This window comes from Nannobrachium achirus, assembly GCF_963921795.1.
Source record: "Nannobrachium achirus genome assembly, chromosome: 22".
In the NCBI taxonomy this organism is placed as follows: Eukaryota; Metazoa; Chordata; class Actinopteri; order Myctophiformes; family Myctophidae; genus Nannobrachium; species Nannobrachium achirus.
Window position 1 is genome coordinate 38,647,692 of NC_137829.1, and position 24,022 is coordinate 38,671,713.

Here is a 24,022-nt window from a genome sequence, read left to right on the forward strand (position 1 = left end):
ATGAAATTTGTGTACTACTGTATGTGTTTTTCGGTGTCATATGACCATTCTGGAGAGCTGTCTAAAGTACAATACCAAGTTTTAGTATTGTGTAATAATAACTCAAAACGCCATAAATACAAATTTAAAGTTTAATCGGGCACAGCTACAACACTGGAACCTAGATTTCATATCCAGTCACCCAAAATATGTAAAAAAACAAAAACAAAGATGAAAATTAGGACATGACTGTGCTATCTTTCTTTTTCTTTTGTTTTTGTAAAGCTTTCTTTCAAGTTGTATTTTGTGGAGCGGACAAACAGTTTCCTGGGAATTATGAATTATGTAAAGTGCTATGTTTAACTAGAAACACTGCATGCTTTATCGTCTATAACTCTGATATAATAACTTCATATGAAACAAACTTCATGAACACATACTTTGATTGCAAAATCCCTCCCAAAAAAAAGAAAAAACGCAATAACAGCATAACTGTGGAATGTCACAGAGCGTAGAACCGAAGCACAGTGAACAGCATAGCTAAGGTGAAATATCATCCAAAGGATGTACTTACACCCATTAAGACCTGAGGAAGATTCTACCTACAGTATTACGCTTTCAAAAAAGTTTTCTGAAGTTTTGTGTCACTATATCAGTGGTTCTCAAAACGTTTTCATCCCAAGGACCCCCAACATTTTATGTACTTGTCCGCTGATCCCCGTCTCAGAATATTTTGTTCCAGGGACCCCCAGAAGCAAAGACATAATATTCAAAGATTTGCACAAATTGTAAGCACTTCTAACGCGCCCTGGGGCATCTTGGTTTCTCCGTCAGATCGTGCTCCTACAGTACCATGTACTGTAAATGCAAGTGGACTCAAATCCACTCCCTTCCTGTCTCCACTCTCCCCGCTGTGCCGTACAATGAAGACGAAAAAAACAACAACTGAAGTTCCCTTTTCCAGTTCCTTTTTTTTTAAAAGATATCTTGGGGGGCTTTTGTGCCTTTATTTATAGCGTATGGTGGAGATGGACAGGAAACAGGGAGAAAGAGATGGGGGGAGAGACATGCAGAAGATCGTCGGGAATGGGACTCGAACTCGCAGCGCACTGTCAGGCTTCATAGGAGCCTAGGTGCCCGGACCACTAGGCCAGTAGTCCCGGGCGGCGTTTCCAGTTCCTTGTAAGAAATTAACGCTACCCGGCAAAACCAGTTTTATAACAAACTGAAAGTCTTCCTCCTCGCCACCACATTTCAATCTCTCCTCACTCACCAGAATTCCTTCCTATAAATTGTCTTTTGCTGCTCTCTTCCTCCATTTGTGCCGTTGCTATACCGATTGCTTACTGACTTTCCCCCTTGGGATAATAAAGGTCCGTGTCATTTTCGCCTCCGGTAGCACTTTCTGGTCGTTTGCTGCAGTGCAGCCCTCCCTGCTCCAGAGGGAGCACTTCCCCTTCGCTTGTCACCTCCGACAGGATGCGCATCTGGTGGAAAACCTCCTCAGGGGGCGGAGACTTGTGCAGGGGCAAATGTGGGGGCTTCAGCAGGTACTGAGAGAATAGGAGATAGGGTTGGTAAAGGTCAGAAGGTCCACAAATACTGTCTTTGGTGGCAAATTAATATTCAAATTAGATGTATGAATGAGAAAAAGTTATACAAATCAATTCACATTAGTAGGCTTTCAGTTGTCTTTTGTTTAATCAACTTCTCTGCGTTGGTTCAACCAGACCCATTAAAAGAGAGCCCTCTCAATGGATCTGCGCTCAACATGGCAGTCCAACTCCAAACGACGAAACCAACAGGTTTCCCGTGAGACGCGCTGAGCGTGCAATAATGTCATGTAGTGCAGTGGTTCCCAAACCTTTTAGCTTATGACCCAAAAAAGAAGCGCAACCAAACATAAAATGACTTCCACTGGATCTCTTCTCCACTTGTGCCTCCCTAACATTTATTTAGCCTTAGTTTTAGTCTAGACTTTTAGTTTAGTTTTCATGTAGTTTTCATCAGTGAAAAAGGTAATCGATGAACCTTTTTGTCATAGTTTTAGTCGAAAAACGATTGTTCCGTTGATATCAAGCAATGTGAACAGGTAGGCTATGCAGCATACGCACGCACGCACAGACATACACACACGCACACGCACACACACACACACGCACACACACGTGCGCACCTCTTTGAAGTGCTGGGGTAGTGAGTCTTTAGGACACAGGAAGTTGGATATCATCCTCCTGTACACCACAGCCAGCACCACCACAGCCACCACCGTTGCCAAGACTACAACCGTCACCACCGCTGCCACCCAGGGAGCCTCCTCTTCTGCAGATGGACCAGGATTACAGCATTATTCCAATTATTAGCATTATTATTCCAATGATTGATTAATCCACCCCAGTATGACGTGCAACTAGAAAGATGCAATTGGAAATTGCAAGTGTGGTTGCCGTGACGCGAGTCACTCCTTGTCCATTTTATGCCCATATTTGGAGATCCCTGATGTCATCAATATTAAGCCCATATCTGGGAATGCCTGGACATATTGTGTCAGTCTCAACCACACTAAATAGGCCACAGACCTTTTCGGAAATAGCCAGCTGTTTTCGAAATAGACAACGTATAGAATCATTTCTTAAATGGTTAATGTATGTTCCATAATAACCTAAATCTGTAAAGTAACAAAAGTTTAAAAATAATTTAAATGGAGTAAAAAATACAAGCCTCTGAGATATAGCATTGAAAAAAGGAAATATTCAAGTAAAGTAAAATTATCCCCAAATTGTGCTCAAGCTCAAACCACTCAATTCCCATTGAAATGCATTGGCAGAATCTGCCTTCATAGTAAGTAAGTAAATGTCCAGAATTGTGCATTACTAGAGTAAAAGTATTGGTATCAAAATGTACTTAAACACCCAAAATAGAAAGTACTCATTATGCATAATGTCCCATTTCACAGTCACAGGTTTTCAAATGTATAAAGATCTTTTGAAAATAGCAGATCCACAAGCTCACAATGTAGATCGGCACTTTCCAAATGGTACAGTACTTACACATACTTAAGTTACTTTACACCACTGATTACTTGAGTAAAAATATGACTTTCACAGTTAAAAGGACCAATCACTCACTGCTGCTGGTGCTGTGACAGGTGATGTTGCTGGGCAGACCGGGCCTGGGGTTTCCCACTGTGAGGATCTGGACCTGCACACAGTACCTGGTCCTAGGATGCAGCTCATTGAGAACCACAAAGTTCTGCTGGATCCCACTCAAGCTTTCAGCCTGTAGAGGGCAGTGTTGTACAGTAAGTCATTTTACAGTCCATTTACTGTCATACAGTGTTTGCTGTGTAATTGCGACCGTAGGTCGCACTTACTACAGAAAGCTGCTCGAGGTGTCCGTGCGTCCGTCCGTCAGTCAGTCACACCTCACACGTCACACTTTTGCCCTGCTCATATCTCGGCCACCGTTGGCCCGATCCATGCCAAAATTTCCACACAAACTCCTTGCCTGCCAAACTACAACCTCCAAGGACCCCCAGAGTTCCAGGGACCCCCAGGTCCCTGGGGGACCCCCAGGTGTAAAAAAAATACCAAATGTGCAAAAATTACCAAATGACCACCCCAACGGGGCTGCTCACGGGGAATTCCCGGGGACCACCCACTCCTGGTGCTCCAGAACGGATGCAAAAGTGGTGGCGCCCCCAGTGGAGGACCCCCTGCCACTGCAGCTCACATAAAATGCCGTAACTCGGGCTAGGAGCGTCCGGGAGAGCCGGGGCCGGTACCTAATCGTCCGCCAAGGCAACGCGGACACCCCACCCCTCATTTCTCACATGGCCCTCTTCTAGCGCCACCTACAGGCCGATTTTTAAAACACATTTTTGGCCACTGCTCCTACAGTTTTGGCCCTCAAATCACGGAAATCACTACACAGTATGTCTACACTCATGTCATCAACATGGATCCGGAAATTTTTGCCCTATTTGTGGAGATAAGTGACCTACGGTCGCTTATCTCCCGATTAGGGAGTCTTACTGGTAGTCTACTCCCCGTCTGAATGCATGTAGTGTCTAATGCAGTGGTTCTCAAAACTTTTCAGGCCGCGACCCCCCAAATAATCATATTTGAACTGGGGACCGCCCACCCTGACAAGTACTTGGAATCGTAGGAGTTGACGCTTTACATTTAGTTTGTCATCCACAAAAAAATATTGTGAAAATACCAGCTTTTTTTTGGTATTAAAATGGTCTTAAAAGTCCTTCAATTTTCACTTCATTGCCATCTGTTGTGAACTTGTAGATCTGCTATTTTTAGCGAATGTTCCCCCCAGAATAGGGATGCTGGAGTTCAAGTGGTAAACAAAGTTAAATAAAGTTACTTATAACCAGGGGTGAGATGCCATGGGCTCGCGTGGGCTCAGCGAGCCCACACTTATTTTGCTGCACGCACGCGCGCCTCATATGCACACACTAATTAACAATAAAAACAGCGTGCGCGCATGACGTCATGAATTTAGAGGACCCACACTTCTAAAATCAATATCACACCACTGCTTTTAACCTGTCCTAATCTCTCAATTTCACCTTGTGAAACACTGTAGAGAGATTTACATATTTACCTACTGTAATAAGTAAGTAACAATGTCATTCAGGCCAGGGGTGCTGTGGGTAAAAAGGTTATTTATTTGACCTGAGACAAGTTTGTAAACCACTGTCATACAGTCTTGAAGAAATTAGGGGTGCTGAGATGAGTGTATGAACTGTACACGGACCTTCTCCTGGTGTCCCTCCTTCCAGTAGGTGATGTTATACGTGACCGTATGGCCGTAGGCATCCTTCAGGGCAGAGAACCTGAACTGTGGGTCCGTTATGCTGACCTCCATGTGAGACCCACTGCTCATTGCAGACACTGTAGGTGGGCCAATGATAGCTGTGGGAGGGGGGGCAAGACACTGTCAGACATTATGGCGAGGTATACAATAGGGCTGGGGTCTTTAACAGGGGGTCCTCACAGTTACTACAGGGGGTCCGTCATATCTTTGTGTGACCTTTTTCCACATTTACCACTTGAACACTACAAGCATCCCTATTCTGGGGGGACATTTGCTGAAAATAGCAGATCTACAAGCTCAAAAGCACTGTATAAGCTAGTAGATCTGCTATTTTTGGCAAAGAGATTTGTTGTACAGGGACAAAAGGGGCAACTTTACTAGAGTATTGAGGGTTTAAGTGGATACATGCCTGAAAACAAAGGGCATTAACAAAAGCCATCCATGAAATCAATCAAGTTTAATCTGCAACACAATTTAACACAATGGGGGGTCCCTCCCTGCTTCAAGGGGTCCTGGGTCTGAAAAACATTGAAGACCCCTGACATAGGGCTTTAATGAGGGAGGAAGAAAATAAAACAAATCAAAATATGAATATATAGAGATAAAAGCTTTCTGCCCAACAGAGACTACATGGGAAAAACGATCAATAAAATGGATTCACTGAAGTAAGTCGTGAACTCAGACTCTGGGATATAAGGAATTACTCATAAAATGAGTCACAGGGCCTGAGTCTAGAATTTATTGAACCCGGCCTGAATGCTCATCTCAGATCTAATGCTTGGCTGCGCTATGCCATAACCCCAAATCTGAGTCTGGAAAAAGAAGCTGTGCGTATTTTGGGCCTTGGTCGTGGAATGACCTGCAGACCAGACCCAAATTGGCTTTGGTGATCCCTCTGGTGAGTTTTAAAAGGATTGCCATAGACAGACACACTTCCCAGACATTGCTCCTGCTTTGATGTGTAGCAATGTTGTTGCTCTTAGTTTTATATTGGTTAGATTCTCCGTTTCTCCTTGAGCTTCCTAGGTAATGGGTATTGTTTTTACTGATGTTTATGTCTGTCATTGTTATTGTCCTGTATTTGTTGTTACTGGCAGAGCTGTGTAACATGTATTGCCTCTTGTCTTGGCCAGTTCACTTGTAAAAGAGACTCTAGTCTGTTTCTTACTGGTTAAATAAAATAAATATTACAGCCTTGTGGTGGATGCATTAAGTACTAGAAACTGACCAGGACGGCAGATAGACATCAAACCCAGCATTGGTCGGTGCCATGGCATTGGTCTGACATTTCATTGTTCCTACATCCCATTAGTCCAAATCTGGTGAATGTTAACCTGGTGAATATACTATGCCTAAACCTAAACCTAACCCTAACCTCAGTAAAACTATGCCTAAACCTAACCCAAAAAACTATGCCTAAACCTAACCCTAACCAAATTAGGACTAATGAGATGTAGGACTAATGAGATGTAGGACTTATGAGCAGTCCCCACATCGGTTTCCCACATTTTGTCAACTAAAACTATGACAAAAACTTTTCGTCAAGGTTTTCACTGACGAAAAATAAATAAAGACTAAGCTAAGCTGACTAAAACTAAGACAAAATATATTGACAATTTCGTCAACAAATAAAAACTGGACTAAAATGTTAGGGAGGGACTAGTGAAGAAGAGTGTAGAAGATCCAGTAGAACTAAAAGACAAGTCATTGTATGTTTGGTTGCGCTGGGGTGTTGCGAAATAGCAGATCTACAAGCTCACTGTGACGCGTTGTGAGCTTGTAGATCACCTATTTTCAGCATGCAACCAAGTGTAAAATCAGGCATTATTTAGGACGCCATCAAGCCCAACCAAAATACATTTTTCAACTAGTAGATTTAGTGGAGTAAAATATAATATTTAGTCAAAACTAGACTAAAACTAAAACTTTTCAGATGACTAATATATGACTACATTAAATCAAAATGTGCTGCACTCACTGTCTCTATCCAAGGTGATGGGGTTGCTCTCCACCCAGATGGACTGTTCCGAGCCCAGCTCCGATCTCACCCGGCAGTTGTACGTGGCAAACAAATGAAGTTTGGCGCCGAAGTCGATGAAATCACAGCTGAGTCCCGTTCCGTTCACACAACCAGCGCTGTATTTCCGACTCACTGACGTTCTGAGAAGAACACAATTAAAAAGCAGCGTGAATGCGTAGTTAGTGTTTTGACTTTGGGGAGTCTGAAATCACAGTCCTCCTCCCCTGGCTGCAGTATGGAAGCTCATTTCCGCTACTGAATACAAAATGGTTCAAATCAAAATGATGCTGGTAATGTTTATTTCAACTGAATGTGGGTGTCTGTTTTAACACCGTACTTGACACTGACACATCACCCCTGGAAGCTGCCTTGTATAACCACAGTCTTCCACTGAAGTCACTGCTCACTGTATAAGATTTTGAAAGATTGTGGAAGACCGTAGAGAACATAGAATAGAATCCAGCCTGATGCAATTTGTCTTTTTCTCACTGTGGAAAAAAATAAAAAATAAAACGCAGAAGCAAGCAGGCTGGGTCCCAGGCAAAGTAGAACAGCAGTTCCCAGACTTTTCTGGGTCAGAAGCTACTTGAAAATCATGAAAGAATTTGCGGCTCACGTTGATTAATTAACATGGCAGCCAATCAGTGTGTTCTCACTGATCGGCTGTGCCATAGTGTCGTAGTAAAGTGTCAATACCTATTCTGAGGAAAATCTGGAGACTTGGCGTTAGGCCTGTCCCAATTATTACATAATCGTCTAGTCACAATTATTTGAGGTAATTGCAATTATTTTGCATAATCGTCATAATCATTTCCACGTTGAGAAATGTTCATATAGTTTCACTTTTAAAAAGTAGTACTAGTGGGAATAGCAGACCTACAAGCTCACGATGCGCTGTGAGCTTGTAGATCGGCTATTTCCACTATTAATGTATAAAGAATAGTTGTTAAATATGCCAGTCTGCCCTGTGCAACTTCAAAGCCAAACAGAAATGTAATTTTTATTCATATCCTCCCGTGTTCAGCGACAAAAAAACAATTGAATCGTTAATCGCAATTATTTATGAGACAATGAATCGTCACGTAAAATGTCATAATCGTGACAGCCCTAATTGGCGTTCGGTAATCGGGTCCAAACTTTGCCATGGACAAGGTCAAGTTGTCACGGATACAACATTTTGTCCGTTTATGGACATATTGATGACTTACAGGTTGGTGGTAATGGCTGCTCTAGTGACAGTGGAGCTGAGGTGTGTCCGCTGACTGGAAACAAAGTGGTCATTCACGGAGCGGTGAAGTCAGTGGGCGTGTCCGTTCTTTCCCAGAAAAAGGAAGTTTCTCACATTTCACTGTAAACGTGTACGGTTACAGTTGTGCGACTGTTTATAAGTGAGCCACAGTCTACTTTCTGTTTTCTTTCAACACAAAATGTTTCACGTAACATGGGTATTTTTTTATCTTCTTATTTCACCTACACACTCGTAAATCGTTTCTCATCTTTCAGTTTGTTCATCCCTTTCTTCTCAATTATTATTAATGTTGCATTATGTTTAAGTAAATTAAGCATATTAACATTGAGCTCAGTATTATTCAGTGAAGTTTGTTGATGTTGCCGAGGTTTAGACACATACTGTAGACATATACATACCACCTTCACTGTCTCACCTGCCGTCTCTCTCCACACTGTCTCAGCTTTCTTGTCTGTCTCTCAACGTATGTCTCTCCTTGACCATCTCCCTGTCAGCTTTCCTGACGTCAGTCAATCCTACACTGTCTCCCTCTCAGCTTTCCTACTTTCAGTCAATCCTTCCTACACTGTCTCCATCTCAGCTTTTGTACTGTCAGTCAATCATACACTGTCTCCCTCTCAGCTTTCCTACTTTCAGTCAATCATACACTGTCTCCCTCTCAGCTTTCCTACTTTCAGTCAATCCTACAATGTCTCCCTCGCTACTATTTTCAAAATATTTTATTACATTTTATTCATATGATACCATATTGTGAAACTGAACATTTGGACACCAATACCTTTGTAATTTTTCTCAAGTAAATTTTGATTGACAGACTTTTACTTAGAACAGAGTGTTTCTACATTGCAGAGAGTTGATCATTTTACTTAAAGTAAAGACTTTTTCCACCACTGGCCTGTACTCACTTGTACTCTGCCGTGTAGACCACCCCACTGGTGGTGTTGAGTGATGCGTCCCACCTCAACACCAGGTCCATGTTGTACGAGCTGAGGTTTACATTTCTGGGTGGCAGCAGAACTCCTGCAGTGATGCCAGAGACAGGATCATAGGATTTATTTGGGGGCTTTTTAACGCCTTTATTGATAGTAGGCTACCTACAGTAGGTTGACAGCTAATGGGGAGAGAGAGAGAAATGGGGAGTGATACGCAGCAAAGGCTGTCAGGATCGGGACTCGAACCCGCGACACACTGTCAGACTACTTTGGAGCCTATAGGTGCCCGGACCGCTACGTCAGTGACCCTTATCAGAAGTCAGTGTTTGATTGATTGATTGAAGACTTTATTAGAAGTTTGCATAGGAAAAGGTACAGTTTTGACGGTACAGTTCACTGGTACAAGGTCTACTAAAAGGCGATCCAAGAAAAGACAGCTTATTTCCACAGGAAACCATTAAAGTGTCTCATATAACATTGAATGACAGACGAATAGAACACAGTGTATGATTCATCAGTGTATTAGAAGTGACTTGCTTGTGCTGTTGATAATTGTATAATTACTATTAAAAATGTTAGGCTGGCTGATATTTTACCAAATATCTTGATATTGTGGGGATTATTGATGCTTTCACAAAAATAATGCCTGTAGCTATATCACTAATTTAAGTAAAGTGAAAACCTTCAGGCATCAATTCATGGTAATGCCATCTTTAAAAAGATAGTTTAAGTGATATGCCATGATATTCTGTCCAAATTTCTGTATTTATTATGAATACATACATATGTATGTAACATACATAGTAGGTCTACATGGTACACATAAATAAATAAATAAATAAATACATGTAAAAATAAAATAAAAATGTATCTATTCTTTTTTGACAGCTACTGTAAACACGTGTCCGTTGTAATTTATTCCAGATATTAGGCTATATAATGTTGACAGCAAGAGCAAATCATTGCAATAATGTCAAACCTCAAAGAGTAGGCTATTAGAAATAATGACAAAAATGTACTGTATAGCCTATTCTACATATTTCACCTGACCCTGTCAGTGCCTCTCTTCTCGGTTTGGATCAATCATTAACAGAGCTGAGGAAAGAAAAGAAACAGACACAGTCAGATTATTACCTTTTGATCCGCATAGTGTTGAGAATGCCCAGATAATTATTGTCAAGATGACGGGTGACATCATTTAAAAGCAAGTAACGTTATGTCCGCTGTGCTTTAGCACGAGTTGTTAATTCCTTGTAGTTCAGTCATCTCTGTTGACTGGAAGGAAGTAGCAGCCTACCGTTGAATGGAAAACGAAACTAAACCTTCTCCGTGGCGTGACGTCCACGAGGTAACACACAAGTTGGCGACCTATCGAATTCCGTGACCACGGACAGAAGTGTTATTGGTTCGCCAGGGAACCTAGCTCGGTGTAACACTTCTGTCCTGTCCTGACTCTTTCCCCATTACAGCATGTCTGGTTGCTTATTCTCAACACTTTTCATTTCAGTTTGATGAACATTAGTTTCCCAAAAGTTAAAGTGCTCCTTTTAATCTTTAAAAACGAAATGGGCATTGATTGATTGATTGATTGATTGATTGATGTATTAGAAGTTTGCATAGGAAAACATAGGTAGTTACATGATAGTACACATCACTGGTACAAGGTCAACTAAAAGGATCATACGCCCAAGAAAGCACATGGCTTATTTAAATTGAGATCCCTTTTTAACTCATAGGCCTATAACATTGAATGACAGACAGATAGAACACAGTAGGCCTACTATGCAGAGGATATCATCAGAAAAAAACTGAAAGGTATTTACAATAGAAAGGTCAGGGGGAGCCATGGATATAGACAATGCACAATTGATGGTATTTATGATGTCAGGGGAGGTACGGAATCTTTTGAATAGTAGTATGTTTTTTTAATAGTATGTTTTCATTTACCTGTTGTGACTTGTGAGTAGCTGCTGCTTCTAATAGGCTTCTCAGTGCCGTTTTAAAGGAAGGTAGGGATTTACATTATTTTATGGCCTTCGGTAGGGCGTTCCACTTTATAACGGCATAGCAGGAGAACGCATTTGACCCTTTTACCTCATTACCTCAATATAATAAAATAATAATAATACTGATATCATATTCCACTGTCTGATTAATGCCTACATGTAGTTACACATGCGCACACTGGGGGTAATATTGGGGATATTGGGGCCATTGAGGATAGGCCTAAAGGTTGTATGTTGTTGCAATTAGTTGCATGTTGCAAGGAGTTGCACTGGTGCGGTCTGGCCTTTCAACGGCTGTCGTTTTTGCAACACAGGACTGTAAAATACTAAGGTATTTATCGGTGGAAGTCATTGAAAAGGAAAACGACGCAAGTGATAAATGCAATACACAATTCACTTTTAATTGATGCATAACACTCCAAACTTGCAAATCAAAGTACTGTACATCAGCCTTTGACAGAAAACATTTTATCACATATAATACAGTAACTTATCATTTAATACCATAAAGTAACAAAGTAAATATACATATGTATGCTACAGTCTACATATGTCCTTATGTTGATGATAATTGCAGCAGTCAGTGGCTATAGCAGCTCACATGCACGGATAGTAAAGCTATTTTACTTTGGCCATGCACTCTTTTCCTCACATTGTAACCTACAAACGTGTACAAATCCTATGGAAGGTACGGTGCAAACACATGTATTGTACAGTACAGTAGAAGTCCCAGACACAATCAACACAAATGGTGCTACAGTAAATTGCATTAAAGTGGTTCTCTGGCTCATAAACATGGAACCTCTTCTGGTGCTAGCATATATCTTAAAAGTGCTAGTGGTTCACAACCTTGGAGACCCCTTTTCTTACATCTGACAAAGCTGATGAGTGATGACCCCCCAGTGCCCCACACATGTGCGCGCACACACACACACACACACACACACACACACACACACACACACACACACACACACAGGCATGTTAAGCCCTATACTTGGAACGCCAAATAGTGAAAATAGCTCAGCAGCTATTTTTGCTATTTGAAACTTTTTTCCACCATGTAATTAGTGTGCTTCACAATGATGTTATGTTTCATTAGCCTCATAGCATAATTGCAGAAGTTTTAAATGGGGTGCCATGATTTTTTTTACCCCCTAAAACATGATGATCAGGTATTATGTTATTATTTGAGCAGTGATAGCTGAGTGGTTAGTGTCCACACCTAGGACTCCGGAGGCCCCAGAGGCAGGTACGATCCCCCGCTCCAGCTATCACTGTTCCCCTCTCCCCCGCGCTCCTTGTGAGCAGCACCGTGGGTTAAGCTGGAGAAAAAAAGCAGCTGGGTTGGGCTGTGATATCTGAATTTCCCTCGCGGGATGAGTAGGTATTCATTATTATTATTATGATTATACTGGGAGGATTATTTTTTAAAGTGTACAGAGAGTGTTAAAATTGGGTTTTTATGTGACCAAAAATACAAAGGGAAGACAAATCTGCACATTATAACCACACCTGGGGGTCTATTAGAGTAATGTCAACTCCATAGACACAATTCACAAACAAAACAGAAAAAGTACAAAACTATGGCACCACCTCTTTAAAGGTTTTCAGGAAAAAAGAAATGAAAAATGCAAATTAGGCAAAAAATTGCATACTTTTTGACTTATTCAAAAGGTTCATAAGTCAACACACTCATTTTGGCACATAGTCATGTTTATCTGCCTTTAGTTATATCTGCTTAACTCTACTCTCCTAATAGTGCTGATTCATCCAGCCTTATTGCCTATGTTCTCACTTCTCAGCCTATCAGAATGCGTGTTATATTAAAAAATATTTCTGCCTAAGTCAAACAGTTAAATGTTAGCCTCATAGCATAATTGCCGTTGTAATTTTTGGAATGTAACAAGCTCTCTGATAGGCTGAGGACATAGGCAATAAGGCACAATGAAGGAGCAGTGTCAGGAGGGTAGAGTCAGACAGAAATATCAATTTGGCCGAGCTGTCTTGCTATGAGACTAATGATTTGGGAGTTAACACAATTAACATTTTGGACTATAACTCCAAACAAACATGGCCCTGTGATTTTTTCCGGACAAGAGACAAAAACACATATAAGGGAGGAAGGACAACAGCCTCCATCCATTCCTAAAACACTTGTTGTCCGGGGCCCGCCGAGACGCTGTCGTCCAGGGGAAGGCTCACATTTGAGATCTGGTTGAGCTGGTCAGCAGTGTTAATACGGACAGCAAACTTTGATTTAGTTTAAGTCATAGTCTTTTGAATATAATTGCATTTAGTTTTTGTCATATTCTAGTCATCTGAGTTTGTGTTTGTGTAGTCATCTAGTTGTAGTAGACTAAATATCAGGACAAAAAAGAATTTTGTCAGGCCTTGATGGCATCGTAATAGTTGATTTTACACCTGGTTGCCTGCTGAAAATAGCTGATCTATAAACTTACAACACGCTGAAGCGCAACGTGTTGTGAGCTTGTAGATCTGCTATTTTTCAGAGCGCAACACCTGAACGCAACCAAACATACAAACGGGAAATAATAGGTCTTAGTTCTACTGGATCTCTTCTCCACTATAGTCCCTCCCTAACATTTTAGTTTTGTTTTTATAGACAACATTGTCAGTTAGTTTTAGTCATCATTGCTTATTTTTTCGTCCTATTTCGTTTTTGTCAGTTAAAAAAGGTAGTCGACGAGCATTTTTCGCCATAGTTTTAGTCAACGAAATTAACACTGCTGGTCAGATATGACCTGTTGGCCAGACTGTTGGTTGAACTGGTCGTCAGACGGGGCCGTATGGAGGAGTTGACTGTAGAGGAGGATGGAACTCTAGACGGGAAGTCAAATGCAGTGTTAATTTTGACAGCAAATTTTGATTTAGTTTTAGTCATAGTCTTATGAATAAAATTTCATTTAGGTTTCAGTCATATTTTAGTAATCGGAAAAGTTAATAATTTTAGTCTAGTTTTATTTATTTATTTATTTTAAATATCATAAGATTTTAGTTGACTAAATCTACAGTTGATTTTGTCGACAAAAAAATCATTTTGATGGTGTTGTAATGCCTGATTTTACACTTAAAATAGCAGATCTACAAGCTCACAACCTGTCACATCGGAATGCGTTGTGGGATTGTAGATCTGCTATTTCCACTAGGTTTGCATGACTATTTCATATGACAAAGTTAAAATAGGTTCATACACTGTTTCCACCCGACAGCAACAATATGATGTACTGATTCACTGTACTTCTACAATAGCTGTAATATATCGTCGTTGTCGGATGAAAACCTTGTATATCCAATATTCGTTTTGCGTTTATCATTTTTAAAAACTAGTGAAAACAGCCGATCTACAAGCACACTTGTGTGCTTGTAGATCTGCTGCTTTCACCACTTTTGTGCGACGGCCTTGTATGATGAAGCAGGGCTTTACTTCGCGAAAGAGCGTACACATTTGAAACTTGGAGATTCGAGGTTTCCACCCGACAACGACGATATACTGTAGTTTCTGCTTTGAATTGGAAAGAGTCGACAGTCCATGTTTAATACAGGAGAACATTTAAACCAAACTGGCAATAATAAACAGAAGTCAGTTGACCGCCAAGAGTCACAAGAGGTCAAATTAATCCACCAACCAGAGTTTTGGGCAGGCGTTGACGTGAGATCAGCTGACCACCGTAGATGACCAATCCCATGAGGAGAAGTGCCAGCAGACAGAATACACCCAGCAGGATGATGATGACATATACTGCAGCAGGACACAGTAATAAAGTACAGTTACAGTCACATCGCAGCAGCAGACACGCAGGCATTCCAATTATGCCCAAATGTCGCCATACAGTATGACAAAAAAAGTTGATTCGGAATCTGGTCTGGCTTTTCAAAATAAGTCAGTAAATAAGTCAATCTGACCCTAGATCTGTACTTGGAGGCATTGAAAACACTTTCCAGTCCAGTTTCAGGCTTTTATTTGTGTAAGGTCCAGGAAGTTGTCTGATTCCATGCACCCGTGATGCGTTTGTTCTCAAATTAGGTATTTTCTTAAAATAAATACGCTATTTAGTGAAATTGCATTACCTGTGATTTGTCTTTTTTTGTCTGTGTACAATAGTTTTATTTCAAATATGATCATTTTAAGCCGCCGGTACGATAATTTTACATTTCCCAACTGGCAACACTGACCCTAGCTGGCTCACACAGGGTGCGTTTATATGCACATTCAGAATGGCATTCAGAATGAACTTATTCCGAATAGAGCTTCATACCCAAACATTTACATGGGACCTGAATACAAGTATCCCTCATTCCACTGTCGTTTACATGACCAAAGGATTCATTCGGACAGCAGTTCAGACAGCAGTTCATTCCGAATGGAGCGTTTATATGACAAATGTATCCCGATTGAAACGGCATAAACCACCTCTTCAGACCAGAATGAAAATTCATTCGGGTCAGACCGGAATGGCCATTCCTAAACGTTTATATGAGCATTTCTATTCTGAATGAGCAGTCATTCCGAATATAGTGGAATACATCTGTGCATATAAACGCACCCACTGAGTTGAAGTACCTGATTGGTTGGTGGGAGGGGGGCTGGTGAAGGCACAGTGTGCTGGAGACGGGATGGAGTGATGGTTAAAGAGGGTCGTCACGGTGACGGTCACACAATACTCCACCTCCGGCTGCAGGTAGCCAATCACAGTGTCTTCTTGGTAAGGTAGGTTGAGAGTGAACTGTAAACAGAGCAGACATACCGAGAATTTTCCAATTTCCAATACTTTTACTTCTACAAATCTCTGATCCAAATATTGTACTTTTACTCCACTACAAGTTTTAGTAACTAGTTACTTTGCAGATGATTATGATTATGAATGATTATACTATAAAACATACATTAATCCACTTTAGCCTTATTTCTTACCTTACCTTATTTATCTACAAGCTCAGAGCTTTTAGATCTGCAATTTTCAAACATTTTGTAATTTTACTTTTGGTACTTTAAGTATATTTTGATGCCAATACTTTCGTACCTTTACTCAAGTACATTGTGAATTCCAGACTTTTACTTGTAACAGAGTATTTCTATGTTGCAGTATTGATACTTTTACTTAAAACATCTGAGTACTTTTTTCCACTACTGAGAGACAGACAGGAAACAGGGAGAGAGGGGTGGGGATAGGGCTGTCACAATTATTACATAATCGTCTAATCGCCATTATTTGACATAATCGTGATTATTTTGTCATAATCGTTTACATGTTGAACAATGTTCATATTTTCAAACATTTGCAAAAATAGTGGAAATAGCAGATCTACAAGCTCACAACGCGTCGCATCGTGATGCGTTGTGAGATTGTAGATCGGCTATTTCCACTATCAATGTTCTTTTTTTAAGTATAAAGTTGTCAAATATGTCAGTAATTTCTTTGCATATTAAGGTTATGTGCCATATCTACCATGTGCAACTCCAAAGCCTAAAAGCCAAACAGAAATGTAATTGTCAAAAAACAAAAACACAATTAAATCGTTAATCGCAATTATTTGAGTGATAATTAATCGTCATGTAAAATGTCATATTCGTGACAGCCCTAGATGGGGAGAGACATGCAGGAACAAAGATCGTCGGGAACGGGACTCGAACCTTCGATACGCTGTCAGGCTACATTGGCACACCAAAGGTCTGTTGCACACTGGTTGAGAAACACTGCCTTAAATAACTTGGACATCTTGATATACATAGGTCTTCATACGCTCCATGGCAGTGTTTTGTATCCCAAACTTGCCAGAGATGGGGTACCTTATTGTAATAAACCTTATAATTTTTGTTTGGACTGTCAAGCCTTTAATCATTTGTTTGGACCATCAATCAAATATACTAGCCCTTACCCGTTCAAAGATATGAGCTCCGAAATGATGTGCAGTGTGTGGGTTATGGGATGTGCACTGTGCACACAGTATATGAGGGATGGAAAGTAACTTTAACTGGTGCTTGCATGATAATATGTAGGAGCATCAATGTAAGAAATACCCGTTTCGTTTAATGGCTATAGAGATACTGTGTACCGATCTGCATGATTTTTGGACAACATCTGTATCAGGGCCAAACGCCCCCCCCCCCCCCCCCCCCCCCCCCCCCCCCCCATTCGGAATCAATGGGGGTAAATTTACTCGAATCAAATTTTTGTCTTAGGAATGTGACAAAAACCAAAAAATATTATTGAACTCTACTCTCCATGGCATGAGTAATCAATAGAAAAAAAGTCATTTTGGGGGTGAACTACTCCTTTAATGTCCAATATTGATAGGGACCACTTTCAGGTTGAGAATGGTTCAACTGGCACAATATGAATTGAATTTGAATTGAAAATGTATTTAATTATTGATTTTCTTTTTCTTTCTCCTCTGCATTCCAATTCAATCAATTTGGGGGTCCTTGGCTGATATGAAAAAAATTGAGAGCCACATGATTAACCATAATGGCAGATGAGGCTGTGTTGAGAATTTGAGATGCGGCTCTGTTCATCATCTGCTGTGTTTCTTCGAACACAGCCAGACTTTGTGCTGGTTGTTGTGATGATGATGATGATGGGAAGGTGTGGGCAGAACCACAAGCGCTGTCGAAATGCAAAACAACAAACCCTCTGGAAGGTATAGACGCAGCCGTCTGCCAGCCGACAAGCGCAACCTTCAATATCCTGAAGGGCTTTTATCGAAGCGCCTCGCTGCTGTTGCGTTGTGGTTTTTCAGTTTTGATTTCTTGGTAGGTCTATGCTGCACCAACTGAAAGCACGCAGCCCTGCTCTGAAAGGTTCTGAGAATAAAGTGTGGAGGAAGAAAAAAACAAGTGTGGGGACTCTTAAAAGGTTAAAAGTGTCTTGCTTAAGGGACATTTTGACTCGTATACTGGGCTGGGCCGGTGGGTGGTATATGAAACTCTTCTTAGCTTTTGGGGGAATGTTTTTTGAAAGTGTTTTGACAAAATGTAGGAAACAAAAAAATTAGGGGACCCATAAAAATGTGTTTGTGACCCACAAATGGGTCCCGACCCAGTGTTTGGAAACCATTGATATAAGTTATGTGAAGTCCACGAGATGGACACATTTCGGCAGGTCACCAATTTCACTGTAACACCTCCATGCTGAGGAGAGTCAGATGACAAAGGAAGTGCGGAGGCAGAAATGTGAGTGGCCTATTGTAATTTGTCTTGGGTGTACCTGTGCTCCGTCCCTGGTCCTGCGCACCAGGCAGGTGAGTCCTCTGTAGACCGCCAGGAGCTGCTGGTGTGACTGGCGCCCCATAGGGATGGGAGGACTGAACTGCAGGAGGAGGCAGTTTCCACAACCAGAAACCGACACCTCAGGAGGACCCAGGACAGCTGTGTGGGGTCAGGGGTTAAAGGTCACACAAATAACGAACGATCCACATAGTTATTTCTATTTGGACTGGATATGCATGTGTAGTAATACGTGAAAGCCGATTCTATAGCTTGTTTTTCTGTAAAAGTCAAAAACTACCAGTTGACCACCAGTTGAAAGATTTGAAGGCTGGGTTTGAGAAGATTGCAGAGAAAAATTGCAGTGGTCTGAATCATCCCTGTTGTACGACAACTGATTTTATTTAATTTTTATTTAACCTTTATTTAACCAGTAAAAAAACGAATTGAGACTAGAGTCTCTTTTAGGTGGGTGAACTGGCTAAGAGAATGAGGCAATACATGTTACACAGCTCTGCCAGTAACAACAAATACACGACAATGACAATGACAAACACATCCGTAAAAACAATACCCATTACCTAGGAAGCTCAGAACACAGAATCTAGTCTACAAAGTGACCAATATAAAACTATGAGCAACAACATTGTTATATTATCAAAGCAGGAGCAATGTCTGGGAAGTGTGTGTGTATCCATGCCAATTCTTGTAAAACTCAGTAGTGGGATCAAAAGCAGGTGATTCCACGACCAAAGCCCAGAATAAGCAAGGCTTCTTTCTTTTTTCCAGACTCAGATTTTGTTGGGGGTACGACATAGCATGCATTAGATCTGAGATCGAGAGTTTTGGAATGGTTCAAAAATGTTGAACAAATGTAAGAATGGAGATTGCTGAAAAAAGCTTTGTAAAATATGATGGCGATTGATTAAGTTGCAAGAGATTGAGGTAAGAGAGAGAGAAAAAAAGAGAGCAAGAGAAGGAGAAATTAATCTGGGTAGGGCAAGGTCAAAATTATGACATATTAGGTGACGATTAATTATTGCTCAAATAATTGCGATTAACGATTGAATTGAGTTTCTGTCATTGAACATTGTGAATTTTAATTCTCCTTAAACAAAAGGTGCACTGGAAAGATATGACTTGATTTTAATAATTAAAAATAAGCATTAATAGTGTAAATAGTGTAATTCTTCTGAAAATATATTAACATTTTTAACATGGACATTATTTTGACAATCATGCAAAAAGAAATTGTGATCATCTCAAATAATGGCAATTAGGCGACTAATAATTGTGATGGGCCAAAATCTGGGTGGGTTCTCACTGTCTCTGAGTGGCTGGAACAGAACAGAGTGGCTCCAGTTTGAGGTGTGGCTGGAGGTGAAAGCCTGGACTCCACCTTGATACTCCTCCAACAGCTCCTTGAAGACCGCGGTCACGTTGCACACCTGGCCGGACAGCAGACTCTCACAACCGGCCACTGGCTTCCACTTGCTCCTCCTGGGATGGAGGGATACAGAGAGAGAGAGAGAGAGAGAGAGAGAGAGAGAGAGAGAGAGAGAGAGAGAGGGTGAGAAAAAGAGGTGTATTGTGGTTTTTCAGTTTCGATTTCTTGGTAGTCTATGCTGTACTAACTAGACACACACAGCCCTGCTCTGAAAGGTTCTGAGAGCAAATATCACAAGTGTGGAAAAAACAAGCGTGGGGTCTGTTAGTGCAGTGGTTTTCAACCTTTCAGGCTGCGACCCCTCAAAATAATCATATTTGAACTGGTGACCCCCCACCCTGACAAGCACTTGGAATTGTGGTTGAGGCATTACATTTAGTTTGACTCGGTTCCACAGATAAATATTATGAAAATAGCAAATATATAAGCTCTCAACGTGTGAGGGGCCAGAGAGAGAGAGGGATATTTTGTTTTGGAACAGTGAAGCTGGATTCATGTTTAATTTTATTGGGAGTCTTCCCTATTTGTGTGTACAAGTTATTATTATTTAAATGTATCATATTTGTTTTTTTGTATGACATAGATAGAGAATAGTTTTCTTAAACCCTGTCCTCAAGGTGATGTTTTCATCTAATACTATTTTGAGGGAGTGTGAGTGTGTAGGCTACATGCATGCATGCGTATTTGGGGTAATTCTATGTGTGCATAAATGCATTAGAGCGTATGTGCATGTTTGCTTGCATGGATTAGTGTGTGTACAGTATGTGTGTGTGTGTGTGTGTGTGTGTGTGTGTGTGTGTGTGTGTGTGTGTGTGTGTGTGTGTGTGTGTGTGTGTGTGCGCATGCACACATGCATGCATTATATGTTGTGGCGACTCCGCCACTGGGCAATCAGGAGGAAGGCTAGTCGTCCCGCCGACACCCAGCCTTCCTCCGCCGAGGACCCCTGGACCGCCGGACAGAGCACCCCGGCTATACTGCGGAGGTCTTATGTGTGGCCAGGAGGACCACATTTCGTGTGTGTAGATATTTGTGTCGATTTGTGATGTGTGTGTAGATACTGTATGTGTAGATTTGTGATGTGTGTGTGTAGATATATTTGTAGTTATGTAGATATAACGTATGTAGGTGTGGTATAACTGCAAATGTTTTAATGACTTCCTTTTACTGAAGGTGGTGGTGAGCTTACAGGATATTGTCGCTGTCTGGTCTGGGGTGGAAACCGCGTATGTCCAAAACTGTTACTTTTGAGGAAATGTAAAAAATAACCATGCGTTCCAATGGATCCAATGTAGTAATTATTTAGTCACAAACTCTTGTTAATAATTTTCATTGACATTGATTTCATTTCTCTTAACCACTTGAATTTTAACTTTTTTTTAATAGCACAGTAGGTTGGCAGTTTGTACAACTTTTTGTGTGACTCTGTGAAAAAAATGGGGCATAAAAGTAATATGGTGATACAAGGTTTCTGACTGACAGCAATGATATGACGCCACACCCTATAGCAGTCGGTGCTATAGGGTGATGTGAGCTCCTCACTGACCACAGTTCGATCAAGACACTTCTCTGTATCTTCAAAACTTTGAACCAGGTATTGTATAGTTTATTATCTTGTCATCTTCATCTATACAGTCTATTAATGATTGCTATCAGAATATAACTATTTAACACTTAGTTACCTTTTATTAAGAGTTGTAAATGTCAACGTGTGAAATGTTTAATCAGCTGTATTTAGTAAGCATAGTAACGGTAATGTTATTATCATGCTAAAACCGTGCTTTTCTTTTTTTGAGGCACAATTATTATTATTATAACTGGTATTTATAGCGCTTTGCTAAGTACATTTTACATGTGGGGGCCAGAGGAGAGGAGAGGAGGAAAAAAAGAGAAAATGTTTAACTGATTGATTGATTGATTGAATAGGCTACTTTATTAACAGTTTGAAAAAAGTACAGTTGTACAATAATGCTAAAAGGATAACACAAAAAGCCCTGAGCCCATTTCCTGTGTATTCAATTCATCAAGAGTCAAGACTCTATGCAAGTAGTCATCAATAGTAGCAGTAAAAGTATATTTACAAAAAAGAAAGAAGGGGGTAATTTCTTTTGGTAAGCTAGAGGACTTGTCTAGTCAGGAAGTTTTGAAGGACGGTAGGCTGGCTGTTGGTAGGGTATTCCACATTTTGGTGGCATAGTAGTAGAATTAATTCATCCCCATGTTTGTGCCAAATGAGATCAGACATGTGGGCGTTTCTTACTCTTTTGGAGAGTTAAGACAGGTATGTGGGCCACTGGTCCCTTGAGTATCTTGAAAACCAGGCCCATCGCAAGGGGGTCCACATGCAAGTTGCTGTATTCTACCCTGTCATCCCACCCTCGCATAATGAGCAGGAGTCCTGGGTGTAAGGTAGTCTGGTACGGTAGAGTCGCCGGAAAGAAGGTCGCTGAGATTGTTATTCTTATATTTGTTTTACTGAGAATAAGGTTAGATATAGCTTTAGGATTAAGTATATCTTCACTGAGGTTAAGATTAGGAATAGGGTTTGGTTTTGGCACCATTTTACTGAGGTTAAAGTTAGGAATACGGTTAGGTTTAACCGTTTAGGCATAGTCGATTTTTTTCATGCGACCTGATGGTCGCTTATCTCCCGATTTAGGGAGTCTTACTGGTTTTATTGAATTTGAGGTGCTAGAGTACCATGAGGCGCATTCATATGCATAGTCAAAATTACTTTTGGATGAGCTCCAGCTAGTGTCCTCAGCGCATTCCATCTGATCACATAGTCACACCACATAGTGGACTAGTTATATTGTTAATATTGCATTGGAGTTTTTGTTACAGCGTTACGGTATCTAGTGTTTAAGTGTCGATGGCCAAAGCGCAAAACCTCCTATCTGCAAAAATCACTTTATTGGGAAAATGAAAAAGAAAATGTGTGTTTAATATTAAAACCTATCAACTATTTCTAGTCACATGACATTTTTGGCAAAATGAGGGGCAGAACGATCTTGCAGACAGACTGACCATGTGCAGCATAGCCTATAGTACCCATTTCAAGTGAAATCCAAAAATCATAAAATTTGCAGATAGGAGGTTTTGCGCTTTATGGAGTCTTATTTACCTGAAGGATAATAAGACATGCAGGTAGTCAAGAAATGATTTGATAAAACACAGCATGTGCCTTCATCTTTGTATTTTAGGGTGATGGCGATTCTGACCACAACTGTGAACTATTTGCCCGCCACAACTGAGGATTATGACTACCTGTACATTGACTATGACTATGAGGACATAAGTGATGGCTATTATATAGGCAACCCGGTATTCAAGATCGTGTCCCTCGTCATTTACAGCCTGGTCTTTATGCTCGGTGTGCTGGGGAACGGAGTTGTCATCTGGGTGACGGGCTTCAAAATGAAGAAAACCATCAACACCATTTGGTACCTCAACCTCGCTGTGGCCGACTTCCTCTTCACAGCGCTCTTGCCCCTGAGAATCACAGAAATAGCTCTGGACAGATACTGGCCTTTTAGCAGATTCATGTGCAAACTGAACAGCACCGTTCTTTTCCTGAACATGTATGCCAGCATCTACGTTCTGATGGTCATCAGTGTTGACAGATGTGTGTGTGTGGTGTGGCCAGTGTGGGCCAAGAACCACCGCAGTGTCAGAAAGGCGTCTTGTGTGAGTCTGAGTGTCTGGGTACTGGCCTTGGCTCTCAGCCTCCCGTACTTCATCTTTATGGACAGTCGCCCCTACTCCCCTACTGACGACACCATTATGTGCCGCAACAACTTTGCACTCACCAATTATGGCAACTTTACACAGAGAGAGAAGTTACCGTTGGTGAGGTTTCGTCATGGGGCCATGATCATCACTCGCTTCCTCATGGGATTCGTGGTCCCTGTCACCGTTATCGTCTTCTGCTATTCTGTCATCGTCCACAAGATCAGGAGGAATCGCTCATTGGCCAGCCAATCAGGTCGTCCCTTCAGAATCATTGCAGTTGTCATCACCACATTTTTCCTGTGCTGGGCCCCCTATCACATCTTGCAGATTCTGTCGATGAATCCCGCGGAGGAAGGTGACAGTGAAACTCTGGAACATGTGATCATCATAGCTTTCAGCCTGGCCTATATCAACAGCTGCCTGAACCCGCTGTTGTATGTGTTCATGGGTCATTTCAAGAACACTGTTAGCAGCAGGTCTGTTCTAAAGAAGCTGGAGAAAGCTTTCACTGAAGAGCTGCCTCAGACCAACTCTTCCACAAACTCAGGGATCACCCGTCAAGAGACTTCCTTGTCTGAGACACAGGTTTAGGGTTTTCT

The 24,022-nt window shown here is 41.1% G+C and overlaps 3 protein-coding genes across 3 annotated transcripts; 1 reads left to right on the forward strand and 2 right to left on the reverse strand.

Moving 5' to 3' along the window:
- Positions 1–980: 980 nt before the first annotated feature.
- On the reverse strand, positions 981–10,301 carry LOC308308026 (interleukin-10 receptor subunit beta-like). Its single transcript, XM_080753381.1, has 7 exons — positions 10,145–10,301; positions 8,984–9,098; positions 6,788–6,969; positions 4,750–4,907; positions 3,108–3,258; positions 2,156–2,301; positions 981–1,532 (listed from the first exon to the last, which is right to left on the reverse strand). The coding sequence occupies exons 1-7, from the start codon at positions 10,206–10,208 to the stop codon at positions 1,323–1,325; spliced, it is 1,026 nt and encodes a 341-aa protein (XP_080609507.1). The 5' UTR covers positions 10,209–10,301; the 3' UTR covers positions 981–1,322.
- A 3,456-nt stretch (positions 10,302–13,757) lies between these two features.
- On the reverse strand, positions 13,758–22,488 carry LOC308307629 (interferon alpha/beta receptor 2-like; the record flags this gene model as incomplete). The annotated part of the gene is made up of 6 exons (XM_080752895.1): positions 13,758–13,859; positions 14,667–14,779; positions 15,602–15,764; positions 18,246–18,406; positions 19,569–19,744; positions 22,484–22,488. 6 exons carry the CDS (start codon positions 22,486–22,488, stop codon positions 13,758–13,760), a joined length of 720 nt encoding a protein of 239 aa, XP_080609021.1.
- A 410-nt stretch (positions 22,489–22,898) lies between these two features.
- LOC308307630 (chemerin-like receptor 1) lies at positions 22,899–24,014 on the forward strand (the record flags this gene model as incomplete). Its single annotated transcript, XM_080752896.1, has 1 exon — positions 22,899–24,014. One exon carries the CDS (start codon positions 22,899–22,901, stop codon positions 24,012–24,014), a length of 1,116 nt encoding a protein of 371 aa, XP_080609022.1.
- Between the last annotated feature and the right edge of the window lie 8 nt (positions 24,015–24,022).